This window comes from Oncorhynchus tshawytscha, linkage group LG19, assembly GCF_018296145.1.
Source record: "Oncorhynchus tshawytscha isolate Ot180627B linkage group LG19, Otsh_v2.0, whole genome shotgun sequence".
In the NCBI taxonomy this organism is placed as follows: Eukaryota; Metazoa; Chordata; class Actinopteri; order Salmoniformes; family Salmonidae; genus Oncorhynchus; species Oncorhynchus tshawytscha.
The window spans coordinates 33,451,455-33,466,228 of NC_056447.1; the positions used below are offsets into that span (position 1 = coordinate 33,451,455).

General features: G+C 43.7%; 2 protein-coding genes across 2 annotated transcripts; both read right to left on the reverse strand.

Moving 5' to 3' along the window:
- Positions 1-960: 960 nt before the first annotated feature.
- On the reverse strand, positions 961-6,402 carry LOC112218984 (mucin-5AC). Its single transcript, XM_024380223.2, has 2 exons — positions 3,785-6,402; positions 961-2,534 (listed from the first exon to the last, which is right to left on the reverse strand). Exons 1-2 carry the CDS (start codon positions 6,351-6,353, stop codon positions 1,825-1,827), a joined length of 3,279 nt encoding a protein of 1,092 aa, XP_024235991.2. The 5' UTR covers positions 6,354-6,402; the 3' UTR covers positions 961-1,824.
- A 59-nt stretch (positions 6,403-6,461) lies between these two features.
- Positions 6,462-7,307, reverse strand: LOC121840024 (putative uncharacterized protein DDB_G0271982; the record flags this gene model as incomplete). Its single annotated transcript, XM_042301168.1, has 1 exon — positions 6,462-7,307. A coding segment is annotated over exon 1 (672 nt), but the record flags the coding sequence as incomplete, so codon positions are not given.
- Positions 7,308-14,774: the final 7,467 nt, after the last annotated feature.

A 14,774-nucleotide genomic window follows, 5' to 3' on the forward strand; every position in this document is an offset into this window, starting at 1 on the left:
TGTCTTGCAGGAAATCACACACAGAATGAGCAGTATGGCTGGTGGCATTGTCATGCTGGAGGGCATGTCAGGATGAGCCTGCAGGAAGGGTACCACCTGAGGGAGGAAGATGTCTTCCCTGTAACGCACAGCGTTGAGATTGCCTGCAATGACATCAAGCTCAGTCCGATGATGCTGTGACACACCACCCCAGACCATGACGGACCCTCGGTGTAACGCTCATTCCTTCGAAGATAAACGTGAATCCGACCATCACCCCTGGTGAGACAAAACCGTGACTCGTCAGTGAAGAGCACTTTTTGCCAGTCCTGTCTGGTCCAGCGACGGTGGGTTTGTGCCCATAGGCGACGATGTTGCCGGTGATGTCTGGTGAGGACCTGCCTTACAACAGGCCTACAAGCCCTCAGTCCACCCTCTCTGAGCACTGATGGAGGGATTGTGCATTCCTGGTGTAACTCGGAAAGTTGTTGTTGCCATTCTGTACCTGTCCCGCAGGTGTGATGTTCAGATGTACCGATACTGTGCAGGTGTTGTTACACGTGGTCTGCCACTGCGAAGACGATCAGCTGTCCGTCCTGTCTCCCTGTAGCGCCGTCTTAGGCGTCTCACAGTACAGACATTGCAATTTATTTCCCTGGCCACATCTGCAGTCCTCATGTCTCCTTGCAGCATGTCCAAGACACGTTCACGCAGATGAGCAATACCCTGGGCATCTTTCTTTTGGTGTTTTTCAGAGTCAGTAGAAAGGCCTCTTTAGTGTCCTAAGTTTTCATAACTGTGATCTTAATTACCTACCGTCTGTAAGCTGTTTGTGTCTTAACGACCGTTCCACAGGTGCATGTTCATTAATTGTTTATGGTTCATTGAATAAGCATGGGAAACAGTGTTTAAAGCATTTACAATGAAGATCTGTGAAGTTATTTGGATTTTTACGAATTATGTTTAAAAGACATGGTCCTGAAAAAGAGACGTTTCTTTTTTTGCTGAGTTTATGTTGTAATTGTATCCGAACAATATATTTATTTTTTGCATCAATGATTTTGAAGAGTTGATCACACTTTTGATCACACATTGGATAGAAATGATAGAAATTCGATTTTTTGTAAATTGTGATGGGTAGTGCAAATGTATTACCTTCTGCTAAAACAGTGTAACGTACTGTCATTTACAGTACTGTAGCATATTACATTCAAAGGGCAATTTTGGACCATGTATCTTGCATATTTTGCTATTTAATTAACTGGTCGTTAAAACAACTAAATTGAGAAGATATCATTATGTTGTATTTTGGTGATTAAATCAATGTTATCATGGTATTTCACTGTAAACTTATATTTTGGCTCAATGGTTGTGTGGTGAAAGATGTCTCCAAACAAAATGAATGCACAATAAAAGGTTTTGAATAAAATACTTGCTGTGTTATATGTATTAGCAGTTTGGAGTTTTGTTCAAAATTTTTAGAAAATGTACCACATTCTTGAGAAAATAGCACCAAAGCGATTGGGGGAAAAAACTGTGTGAAGAAATCAAGAAGATGTAGGGGTTGACCCACTATAATATTTCAAAGAGTACATAAGATACAATATATTCAAACTGCTTGTTAAATAACAACCACTATAAACACCCAAAATAGGAAACAGCAGTACAATCTGAATGTCTGCATTTGCACATTAATACACAGTGCTCCTCCCAAAAAAATACATATGTTTCCTGTTTATGTCGCAGACCCATTGAAAAATTGCTGAGGCCTTATAGGGTTTCCCAGCCCCGCTGTTTGACAATTGCAACAGCTGAGTACGCCAAACGAAGAGCCAGCTGTCTAGCTCACTTTGCATAGCCTCTCGGCCTGATCATCATTCTGACAGTCTTGAAAGATTGTCTGTCATTTGTTGGGTAGTACTCTGTAGATATATTATGCCACGTCCCCCAGTAGATCCCATTCCTCACCCCTTTGTACTTTCCCACATAATATCTCCCATTGAGATTGGCAGCCATGCAGGCATCAAACCACCAGCCTGAGTCGTAGTACGCACCACAGTTCCCTGAAGGGTAGCGGTCATAGTCCCTGTCAGGAGTCGTAAAGAACCTGTTGTTGTGGTTGTAAATCTTGCTGAATTGAAGTGCATCTCCCGCCGTGCCCGAGTACCCACCCACAGACAGGCGGTACCGCAGCCGTTCGCCAGCCACACGGAAGAGCCTGTACTCTGCGTACTCCCTCACTCTGTTAAAGTCTTCCAGCTCCACCCGGAGGACCATCTCCCTGTGTCGGGTCAGGAGATGGATGTGGTCATTGCCCAGCCAGAACTCCCCAGCCCTCATGTTACCGAAGCCCGTCCGGTATTCAGCCCATGTCCTGTTGAAGTTCACACTGCCGTCCTGACGGAGCTGAATGATGGTCCACCCTCCATCATGAGACTCCATGTCACAGAACACTGCGATGGTTACATTCTTAGGGTCAGGGGTCACTTGGTAGACCCCACTGTTCCTTTCCCCCTTGGCCATGTGGTCAGAGCAGTCTCTGGGTGCCATGGTAACTGTTGAGTGGAAGGATAATGGAATGAGAAAATAAGCTTAGAGTAGTCCGTCATCCTTTCTGAAAAAAGGTGCTTTGGTGCGTAAACACAAACACAAATGTTCTTACTGTAGTCCTTTCTTACTATAGGCCTTGCTGTAGGCCTTTCTTACTATAGGCCTTGCTGTAGGCCTTTCTTACTATAGGCCTTACTGTAGTCCTTTCTTTCTATAGGCCTTACTGTAGTCCTTTCTTTCTATAGGCCTTACTGTAGTCCTTTCTTACTATAGGCCTTACTATATGCCTTACTGTAGGCCTTTCTTACTATAGGCCTTACTGTAGTCCTTTCTTACTATAGGCCTTACTGTAGTCCTTTCTTTCTATAGGCCTTACTGTAGTCCTTTCTTACTATAGGCCTTACTATATGCCTTACTGTAGGCCTTTCTTACTATAGGCCTTACTGTAGTCCTTTCTTACTATAGGCCTTGCTGTAGGCCTACGTTCGGTCATTTCCTGCAGTCAATGACCGAACGTGCCAGATTTGGCCTCATGCGTGGAATGTTTTTTTTTTTAAACAGACAAATGCTATGTCAAACAGTTTTGTTATATTTCAGTCTTCTGTGATGTATATACAGTGTAATATTGGGATGCAAACTCAAAATGTAATACATTTCAACTCTATATCTGACATGGTACAGGTGTCTTATTTTTTTTAAGCCCATAACCATGTGTGTGAGGTGTATACCTTTTGTTTTATGTTTTCACTGGTCTTTGAAGGGTCAACCAGGAGTAGAAAGAACAAAATGGTAAACAAGGAAAACACCAATCATATTTAACAGCCCTTGTTATTCAAAAGGTATTGAATACCTTTGCAATGAGTGTCAATAGAACTTTATAATTTATCTTAACCACTGAGGATAGCAATAGGGTTTTCGTGGACAGTATTCTGAATTTTTAATCGCCATATTTCTATAGCTTGATCATATAAAGTTTACACATTGTTTTTATCTTACTATTAATAAGTCAGCACATTTGCTATCTACTATAGCCTACCTGGTAACAAATGGTACATAATATGTTTTGATATGGCTTGATTCTGTGAAGCCTTAAGAAAGATTGACTTTCAGTTTATTTGTATTTTTACAGGAACAGTGCACATGAACCAACGTTAAGTTCAAACTACACTGTATGTATTCATCAACTGCAATGTCATTATCATAACCCATTTAAATAGCAGACAATAGCAGGTAAAGTCAAATTGATTTATCTTACCTTTGGTTTGGTTTAGTGTGATGATGCTTGAGCTGAAAGAGCCTATCCAGATCCTTGAACTGGTGATCTTTGAGCTAGAGCTAGTGGTGGTTGATGGAGATTGACTTGGTGTGGTTCTGCTGAGACTGCCTGGACTGGGGGTAAAGCTAATCCCTGTGCTGGAGCTGGTAGTCCTGGAGCTTGGACTGGTGGTCTTTGGGGTGAGGCTAGTGTTGGTGTCTGGAGTTGAGCCAGGTTTGGAGGAGCTGGTTGGACTGGGTGGTCTGGGCTTAAAGGCAGGTTTGAGCTTTGGTCCAGGTTTGGGTCTGGGTCCTGGAATTGTTATTGTGCCTGGTTTGGGCTTTAAGCCGGGTTTGCGAGTCCACCAGGACCCAATTCTGGATCTTGGACGGGTGATCTTTGAGCTAGGTCTAGCGGAGGTAGTAGTTCCTGGAGTTAGGGTACTGCTACTGCTGAGGTTGGCCCCAGGGCCGGAACTAGTGGTCTTGTAACTTGGGTTAGTTATCTTTGGGGTGGTGCCTGGAGAGTGGCCCGGTGTGGTGCTACTTTGGCTTGTCGTCATGGTCTGACGACTGTGGCTTCTGATCCCAGGGCTGAGGCTAGTGGTGGGGGTTAAAGTTGCATCATTTATGTTACTGGTCTTTGGATTGAAGCTGGTTGGGCTGGGTGGTCTGGGCTTTAAGATGAGCTTTGATTGTGGTCTAGGTTTAGTCCTTAAGCCTGGAATAGGCTTTGGGCCTGGTTTGGGCTGTAGTTCAGGTTTTAGGCCGGGTTTGGGCTGTAGGTCAGGTCTAGGCTGCAGGCCAGGTCGGGGCTTAATCCTAGGTCTGGTAGTCGTTGTGTTGGGTTCAGGGTTTTGGACATATGTCCTCTCAGGGCTGGAGCTAGTACTAGTGGACCTTAAGCTGAGAGAAGTGAAGCCAGTCCTTGGGCTGGGGCTTGTGGTGGTTGTTGTTTCTGGAGTTGAACTTGAGCTGGAAGTGCTGGCCTGGATGCTTGAACTGATGGTCTGTGGGCTAAGGTTAATGGTGGTGGCTGGAGGAGAACCAGTTCTGGGATTGGCCTCTGGAATGGAGCTGGAGGAGCCAGTTGGACTTGATGGTCTGAGCTTCAGGACAGGCTTTGGTTTTGATCCAGGTTTGGGTCTGGGGCCTGGAATAGGCCTTGTGCCTGGTTTTGGCTTTAGGTCAGGTCTGGGGGTCCACCGGGACCCAATTCTGGAGCTTGGACTGGTGTTCCTTGGGCTAGGTCTAGCAGTGGTTGTAGTTCCTGGAGTTGAGCTACTGCTACTGCTGGAACTAGTGGTCCTGTAGCTTGGGCTGGTAATCTTTGAGCTAGGACTAGTGGTGGTGGCTGAAGAGTGTCCCAGCATGGTGCTGATTTGGCTGGTACTTGTCTTAGTGGACTGTAGACTGGGTCTTGTAAAGCTGATTGCAGGGCTAAGGCTACAAGTAGGGGTTGAAGTTGAGCCAGTTCTGAGAGTGGTCTTAGAGTTGAAGCTGGACGAGCTGGTTGGGCTGGGCTTTAGAACAGGCCTTTGTTCTGGTCCAGGTTTAGGTCTTAGGCCTGGAATAGGCTTTTGGCCTGGTTTAGGTTTTAGTTTAGGTTTAGTGCTGAGTCCTGTTGTTGTTTTTGTCCTTGTCCATGCAGGGCTGGAGCTGGTGGTGGTTGTCCATGAGCTGAGGCTAGTGAAGCTGGCCGTTGAACTGGAGGAGCTAGTTGGGCTGGGTGGTCTGGACTTAAGTCTGGGTCTGATGGCCTGTTTAGCTTGGTTGGGCTTGTGCTTCTGGACAGGTCTGTTTCTTGGGCTAGTAGTCCTTTTTGATGAGCTGGTGGTTGTTTGGTTTGTGCTTGTTGTGATACTTGGGCTGGTTCTGGCAGTCCTGTAGCTGGTGCCTGAACTTGGGGTTGTGATGGGGTCAGACCTGGTGGTTCCCTGGTGAGGTAAAGAGGAGATGGTCCTTTGACTGGAGCTTGTGTTAAGGCTTGAGCTTGTCCTTGTGCTGGAGATGGAGGAAGATCTGGGGCTAGAGGTTGAGTTGGAGGAAGGACTTGAAATATATCCACGGCTGGTGTCTGAGCTAGATCTTGGGCTGGGATTGGTGGCAGGTCTAGGGATGGAGTTTGATTTTTGATCTGGTCCTGAGGAGTTAGGTCTGGGGATTGAGTCATGTTTAAAACCAGTGCTTGGGCTGGGTGAGGTCGTGTCCTGATCATCTGTCATCACTGGTCCTATGCTGTCTCTCTGCACACTTTGGACAGTTTTTTCTACCTCTTTCTCTATCTTCTTCCCGGTCTCTTCTTGATCACTTTCTTTCTTTTCTTGATCACTCTCTTTCTTTTTCTCATTCTTTATTTCCTTCCCTTGCCAAGGATGTTGACTCTGCCTCTCCTTCTCCATCTTCCTCTCCCTCTCTATCACCACCTGATGTTCTTCCTTCTTCTGGATCTCTTCTCTATTTCCCCTCCCTCTCTCCTCCTCTTTTTCTCTATCCCCCTCACGCTTTCTCTCAGTCTCCAGCTCCTTCTTCCTTACCTTATCCCCCTGACTCTCCTTCTCAGTTTGCATCTTTGTTTCCCATAACCTCTCTCTTTCATTTTCACTCCCCCTGTCTATCTCACCCCCTCTCCCCCTCTCCCCTTCTAAAATGCTCTCTTTCTCCATCTCTGTCTCCCTGTCCTCCTCTTCCTCTCTCTTAGTCTCATCCTCTATTTTTCTCTCCCTCTCTATCTCCCATTCCTTGTTTTCCTCCCTATCGCTCTCCTTTTCCCTTTCCCATTCGTTCTCACACCCTTTCTCCCGTTCTCTCTTTCTCTCCTCTACAATATTTCTCTCATTCTCCATGGCCCTTTCTTCCACTCCATCCTTCTCCATCTCCATCTTCCTTTCTCTGCCCCCTTGTCTCTCTGACTTCTTCTCCCCCTCTTTCTCCTTCTCCCTCTCTCTGTCTCCCAATCTCACCTTCTCCTTCTCTTCTTTCTCCTTCTCCCTCTTTCTGTCCCCCAGCCTCTCTCTCTCTCTCTCCCTCTGGCTCATCTTGCACTCCATGCAGGCTCTCTTCAGCTGCTCCACAGTCTCCTTTAGCCTTTGCACCTCCTTCACCGTCCTCTCCAACTCCCTGAGCTGCCAGGGCAGCATGATGTCCAGTGGAGGCAAGATAAATCGGTAGGGGCATGCTTCCTCTTCTATCCCCTCTCCCCCACACTTCCCTGCAGGCTTTAGAGTTACTAGGCAGCTCCCAGATTCTGTACCCCACTGGAAGTTTCCCTCGCTGGGGTTTGCATAGTTCCCAGGGGTCATGGAGATGGCCAGCAGGGCTCCGCACACGTAAAGCACAGCTAATCCCATCGCTATCCTGAGTTATAAGAATGATGAGAGGGTGAGAGGGTGAAAGCCCCACCTCGGTGTGTGGGAAGCTGTGACAGAGAGGGGGAGGAAGGAAAGGAGGGGAATAAGGAGGAGGGGGCTGAGGGATTTCTTAAGAGTGGTGTCTGCATATGTGAGAGGGATGGAGAAAGAGAGAGAAAAAAAAACGGAATGGACATGAGGGATAAAGAATTGGGCGTCCACTTCAAGGGGGTATCCATGTCTGCGAGAGAGACAGGAAAGGAGAAGGGAAAGAGTTTTGGGGGATTAAAGTAGTCTTTGGTTGCTTCAGCATGTCACCAAACAAACAGGTACAGAGCTAAATCGGTCCTAAAAAGAACAAGGCACGGAAAATGTTTAAAAGTGAAAGGCATTAATACAGCATATTGTAATCCCTATTATTATTTTCCACATGGTCTTTAACGTAATCAAAACATCTAATGAGGGCCATTCGCAATGGATTCTCACTACATGCTGTAATGATAAGCACACATTGTTTTCTTTCCTTGTGTATCACTTCTGTGAATATGCATATGTGACAGTTGCTTTGGCTGGCATTTACCCATGCTTCCTGACAATAGGGCTGACACACATGTGAATGACAGATGAGACAGGTCCAAATATACATTTAAAGCACAACTTTGTCAGATCCTGGGCGGTAAGACAAATGTTTGTTGCATTACTGTTCATTAATACTATGTCTCATATCTTTCTGTCTTCGGTTCTCTCAGGCTTCAAAGAAATCGCAGGCAAGAATTGATCTTCACATATTTATCCCAGAGGGTTTGTGGTTGCTAAATACAGTGTATGGGTAATGATTTGTCTTAGTTAGAAGAATTGTAGGCCAATTATTACACATTCTATTCATGGAAATAAAATAGTTTTATTGCCTTTGGAATGTGAAATACAATACTGTACTTCTGATTTTTGTTTACAAATAAATATGGAAAAACAATACATTTTGGGCCGGTTTCCTGGTCCAAGATTAAGCCAATTTCTGAAGATTCAACATTGAGCTTTTTAGTCCAGGAGTAGGTTTTACCTGGACCTAGAGTTTCACCACATTTAAAGTCCCAGTTTGTCCCCTGGTGATAACACAACAATGACTTTGTACCTCTTTGCTCTCACTGACCTCTGCTATTTGATGATGGAGAGTATGCTTCTCAGATGTGTTTCAGCAAAGACAACCAGAAGTTGTATTTTCCTTTTGTTTGACAGGGACAGTGTGATGGTGTGGAGAGAGACATTGAGGGATGTAGGGAAAAGAGAAGGAGTATCTGAAGATATCACAGGCTCATGTGTCAAATGATAGTGATGAATTAAAGTGTTAAAAAACATACTTTTTTGGTGGTGTCACTATTTCTTGCCATGTAATCAACCTCCAATCCTATATATCACTTATTATAGTGATTGAATGCAACAACAGGATTTGAACCATTGCACTACAGCACACTGCAGTGGTGTAAAATACTTAAGTAAAAATACTTTAAAGTACTACTTAAGTCATTTTTTGGGTATCTGTAGTTTCCTTAACTAATTATATTTTTGACAACTTTTACTTTTACTTCTCTACATTCCTAGAGAAAATAATGTACTTTTTACTCCATACATTTCCCTGACACTCAAAAGTACTCGTTACATTTTGAATTCTTAGCAGGACAGGACAATAGTCCAATTCACGCACTTATCTAAGAGAACATCCCTGGTCATTCCTACTGCCTCTGATCTGGCAGACTCACTAAACACACATGCTTGGTTTGTAAATCATGGCTGAGTGTTAGATTGTGCACTTGGCTAAACATAAATAAAACAAAAACTAGAAAATGGTGCCGTCTGGTTTGCTTAATATAAGGAATTTGAAATGATTTATACTTTTACTTTTAATACTTAACTATATTTTAGCAATTACATTTACTTTCGATACTTAAGTATATGTAAAACCAAATACTTTGAGACGTTTACTAAAGTTGTATTTTACTGGGTGACTTTCACTTTCACTTGAGTCATTTTCTATTCAGGTATCTTTTACTTTTATGACATTTGGGTACTTTTTTCCACCACTGCCTTCCTGTTCCATAAAGGTTTACTCCTCTTCACTGATGCTGTAGTACATTTCAAATAAACAACTATACATAAAAGGGATGCTTGGCCGCATTCTCTCTTTCAAAGTGGCCATGACAAGGACACAAACCAGGACCAGTTATCCTGCCACCACTTAGCTGAAAAGCTAAAAGCAAATCCAGCCGTCTCTCAAGGATTGGTGTGAGAGAACTGTTTACACTCTAGCCATCTTTTCTCAAGAGGACCATAATGGAAATAAGTCCAAGACTTTATTGTGTGTTCTCCTCGATGATTTTACACTCACGTACATGTATGGCTTTTTCAAGTTTTATGTCTGCTTGTTTTTTAAAATGGTTGAATTAATTAACAAAACTGTACGTACTAACCCTAATCCCTTGACTGATGGGTATTCATTTAACAACCAAGAACAGACTATTTATAACACAACCTGGTATACACTCACAATGCCTACATAGTTGAAGAATTAAGTTGTCCTGAGACCCTAGACTAGATTCCTCACCCAATGGCTCAGGTTAGGATTTGGGTAAGAGAAGGTTGATCTTCTAGATCTGTGCCTAAGGGCAATTTCTACCCAGAGCGATAGCACTACACTGCACAGACAATTTCCTTTATCATTTTTTATATCCAAGCCATTAATACCCTCTGCTGTGGCTGTAGCCATGTATGGTCAGGAGTTTTTTTTTTTTTATCTTCAGGGTGCCCTCTCTCTGAACAGTGTTTTGAATTCCCCTGGTAAGCTGGCTTGGCCCACTCTCTGTCCTGGGTTGTGTAAGCACTACGCAGCACTGTATTTTTTCCATAAACCGGCTAAAATAAACATCTGACCATCAGTGAGGCTTCGCTGCCTAGACTAGACTAATAGATCAGGCCTCCTGGCAAGCCTCTCCATCTCTATCCACTCTGGGCAGAGAAGTGACGGTCGTCTGGCCTGTATGTCCTTCTGTGTGTAAGTGCCCTATTCCTGACTGAGCTGAAGTCACATATCTGTCTGTGACGCCATGCCACTTCCCTGTAATGCCATACTTCCTGGTAGGCCACTCCAACTCTATAGAGAGAAGTGGCAGTTATGCCGGCTCTATGCTTAAGTTTCCTTAGCAAACCAACCAGAGTCTCATCTGTCTGTGACACCATGCCCCTGTAATGCAGCACTTGGTCTGTGGATCTGATAGCATAAACACAGTAATATAATGAAGTATTAGGCATGACAAGTCACCTGTCATTGCCATGAGGTTATGTTCAGTCTAGAAATTGTTGTTGAGGCTGATCAGCTGAGTTCTGGCTAGATAGGACAAGGTGAGATTAAGTACTCTGACAGGAGCTGTCAACTAATTACTATACTAGTATCCACAAAACACACACACATACACACAATCAGTAATAATGAATTCATATCTTCCCCAGCCTCTGTCACAGTCAAACCTTTGTACATACTGTAACTGATAGATTCCTGCTCGTCGGTGTGAAAGTTTTCCAATTATTCATTGGTCAGTGGACAGATTTTTTTTCCAATGGGAAAGCGAGGACCTAGAGTCCCACACATCTGGGCTCAATTTCCTACACAGCATCAAAAACAGATAACGTCAGGTCATTTTTGTTTCCATTTCCAAGAGCTTGGACCTCATTAACACATGGTTTGAAAATTCTTTCTAAGATTCCCTGAGTCGATGCAGGGTTTCGAAAACGTGCTTTAAAGAGAGAGTGGGTTGTTTGGTTCTAACACCTCTCACCCAGGGGAGTCTGGTGGGCTTCAACGTACGACTGGATTGGACTGACTCAACCACCCACACAATCTTTATAAAACAAAGTTTATATTTTTCAGGGTTGGGTCAATTCAATTTCAATATCAATAAATTCAGGAAGTACACTGAAATTCCAATTCCAAATCTGTTTAAATACCTAAAAAAATGGGAACATTTGGAATTGAAATTGGTTTACTTCTGAATTGACTTGAATTTAAATGGATATAATCCTAATCCTGATATTTTTCACCTGAAGGAGAGGTGTCCTGGAAAACAGTGTGTCTGTACCTTTATGTTTGCCAGCTAATTTACAACGGGACATTCTATATTTATAATCCTCATTGTGTGTCCTGAGGGACCACTATACTGTATAACTGTTATTGTTCAACTGTGCATGTCTCCATTTAGTTTCATAGTGCATACAGGGCCGTAACCAGAACTTGAGTTTGAAGCTCATTTGCTGCATTTCTATACAATTAAAAAAAATTTAAATGATATTTAGAGAAAAGCGAAAAACAAACAAAAATGACCCCAGACATTATCACCTTGGCTGCTGTAGGCTTATTCACCTCAGTCGATCTACAAACACATAGCCTATTAGCTATACAATTGTAATGTTATACCTCTGAAAGGGGGAAAATATGATACATTATTAACACTAACACGTAGCATCAGTGTTGAAACTAAAACATATAATATTTTTTTAACTGTATTTTCTGCCTTTTGATTGCATTTTAATGTAGGCCTATAGGGAAGATATGCCATGTGGAGATGTTCATATTGAAAGTCCTTTTTTTTAAAGTTCCTAATAAGTTCCTAATTTCAAAGTTCTGGTAAGATTAGTATATATTGTCTTGGGTGACCCCACACATCTGCTTGCTTAAGCTCTCTCGCTCTCTCTCGGTCTACTTTGCTTCCTCCTGCATACATTGCAGCCTGCCTCAGCCTCACCCCTCAGTGTTACATCTCTGACTGTCTCAGTAGCCTACTCTGTAAAGCAAGATTATTATGAGAACTGTCTAGTGTATTTTTTGCTCCTGCTGAGGTAGGCTCCGTTAAATGTTAACTTCCTTCATCATTCTAGCTGGCTAAGTAATACTAGCCAGAGACCCCTTCAACGTTGCTGCAATAGAAGTCTCTGTTGGCAGCTAGCCACCTGATTGACTGACATACAGTGCCTTGCGAAAGTATTCGGCCCCCTTGAACTTTGCGACCTTTTGCCACATTTCAGGCTTCAAACATAAAGATATAAAACTGTATTTTTTTGTGAAGAATCAACAACAAGTGGGACACAATCATGAAGTGGAACGACATTTATTGGATATTTCAAACTTTTTTAACAAATCAAAAACTGAAAAATTGGGCGTGCAAAATTATTCAGCCCCCTTAAGTTAATACTTTGTAGCGCCACCTTTTGCTGCGATTACAGCTGTAAGTCGCTTGGGGTATGTCTCTATCAGTTTTGCACATCGAGAGACTGAAATTTTTTCCCATTCCTCCTTGCAAAACAGCTCGAGCTCAGTGAGGTTGGATGGAGAGCATTTGTGAACAGCAGTTTTCAGTTCTTTCCACAGATTCTCGATTGGATTCAGGTCTGGACTTTGACTTGGCCATTCTAACACCTGGATATGTTTATTTTTGAACCATTCCATTGTAGATTTTGCTTTATGTTTTGGATCATTGTCTTGTTGGAAGACAAATCTCCGTCCCAGTCTCAGGTCTTTTGCAGACTCCATCAGGTTTTCTTCCAGAATGGTCCTGTATTTGGCTCCATCCATCTTCCCATCAATTTTAACCATCTTCCCTGTCCCTGCTGAAGAAAAGCAGGCCCAAACCATGATGCTGCCACCACCATGTTTGACAGTGGGGATGGTGTGTTCAGGGTGATGAGCTGTGTTGCTTTTACGCCAAATATAACGTTTTGCATTGTTGCCAAAAAGTTCAATTTTGGTTTCATCTGACCAGAGCACCTTCTTCCACATGTTTGGTGTGTCTCCCAGGTGGCTTGTGGCAAACTTTAAACAACACTTTTTATGGATATCTTTAAGAAATGGCTTTCTTCTTGCCACTCTTCCATAAAGGCCAGATTTGTGCAATATACGACTGATTGTTGTCCTATGGACAGAGTCTCCCACCTCAGCTGTAGATCTCTGCAGTTCATCCAGAGTGATCATGGGCTCTTGGCTGCATCTCTGATCAGTCTTCTCCTTGTATGAGCTGAAGGTTTAGAGGGACGGCCAGCTCTTGGTAGATTTGCAGTGGTCTGATACTCCTTCCATTTCAATATTATCGCTTGCACAGTGCTCCTTGGGATGTTTAAAGCTTGGGAAATCTTTTTGTAGCCAAATCCGGCTTTAAACTTCTTCGCAACAGTATCTCGGATCTGCCTGGTGTGTTCCTTGTTCTTCATGATGCTCTCTGCGCTTTTAACGGACCTCTGAGACTATCACAGTGCAGGTGCATTTATACAGAGACTTGATTACACACAGGTGGATTGTATTTATCATCATTAGTCATTTAGGTCAACATTGGGTCATTCAGAGATCCTCACGGAACTTCTGGAGATAGTTTGCTGCACTGAAAGTAAAGGGGCTGAATAATTTTGCACGCCCAATTTTCAGTTTTTGATTTGTTAAAAAAGTTTGAAATATCCAATAAATGTCGTTCCACTTCATGATTGTGTCCCACTTGTTGTTGATTCTTCACAAAAAAATACAGTTTTATATCTTTATGTTTGAAGCCTGAAATGTGGCAAAAGGTCGCAAAGTTCAAGGGGGCCAAATACTTTCGCAAGGCACTGTATCTGACATAAGCAACTATTTACAAGTTGTGCACTCTCAGATGTTGACCCGTAATATATTTTCTTTATTGTGTACAACTTATATGCTATATATACACTGCTCAAAAAAATAAAGGGAACACTTAAACAACACAATGTAACTCCAAGTCAATCACACTTCTGTGGAATCAAACTGTCAACTTAGGAAGCAACACTGATTGACAATAAATTTCACATGCTGTTGTGCAAATGGAATAGACAACAGGTGGAAATTATAGGCAATTAGCAAGACACCCCCAATAAAGGAGTGGTTCTGCAGGTGGTGACCACAGACCACTTCTCAGTTCCTATGCTTCCTTGCTGTGTCTGTCAGTGTAGTGTCCAGAGCATGGAGGCGCTACCAGGAGACAGGCCAGTACATCAGGAGACGTGGATGAGGCCGTAGGAGGGCAACAACCCAGCAGCAGGACCGCTACCTCCGCCTTTGTGCAAGGAGGAGCAGGAGGAGCACTGCCAGAGCCCTGCAAAATGACCTCCAGCAGGCCACAAATGTGCATGTGTCTGCTCAAACAGTCAGAAACAGACTCCATGAGGGTGGTATGAGGGCCCGACGTCCACAGGTGGGGGTTGTGCTTACAGCCCAACACCGTGCATGACGTTTGGCATTTGCCAGAGAACACCAAGTTTGGCAAATTCGCCATTGGCGCCCTGTGCTCTTCACAGATGAAAGCAGGTCCACATTGAGCACATGTGACAGACGTGACAGAGTCTGGAGATGCCGTGGAGAACGTTCTGCTGCCTGCAACATCCTCCAGCATGACCGGTTTGGCGGTGGGTCAGTCATGGTGTGGGGTGGCATTTCTTTGGGGGGCCGCACAGCCCTCCATGTGCTCGCCAGAGGTAGCCTGACTGCCATTAGGTACCGAGATGAGATCCTCAGACCCCTTGTGAGACCATATGCTGGTGCGGTTGGCCCTGGGTTCCTCCTAATGCAAGACAATGCTAGACCTCATGTGGCTGGAG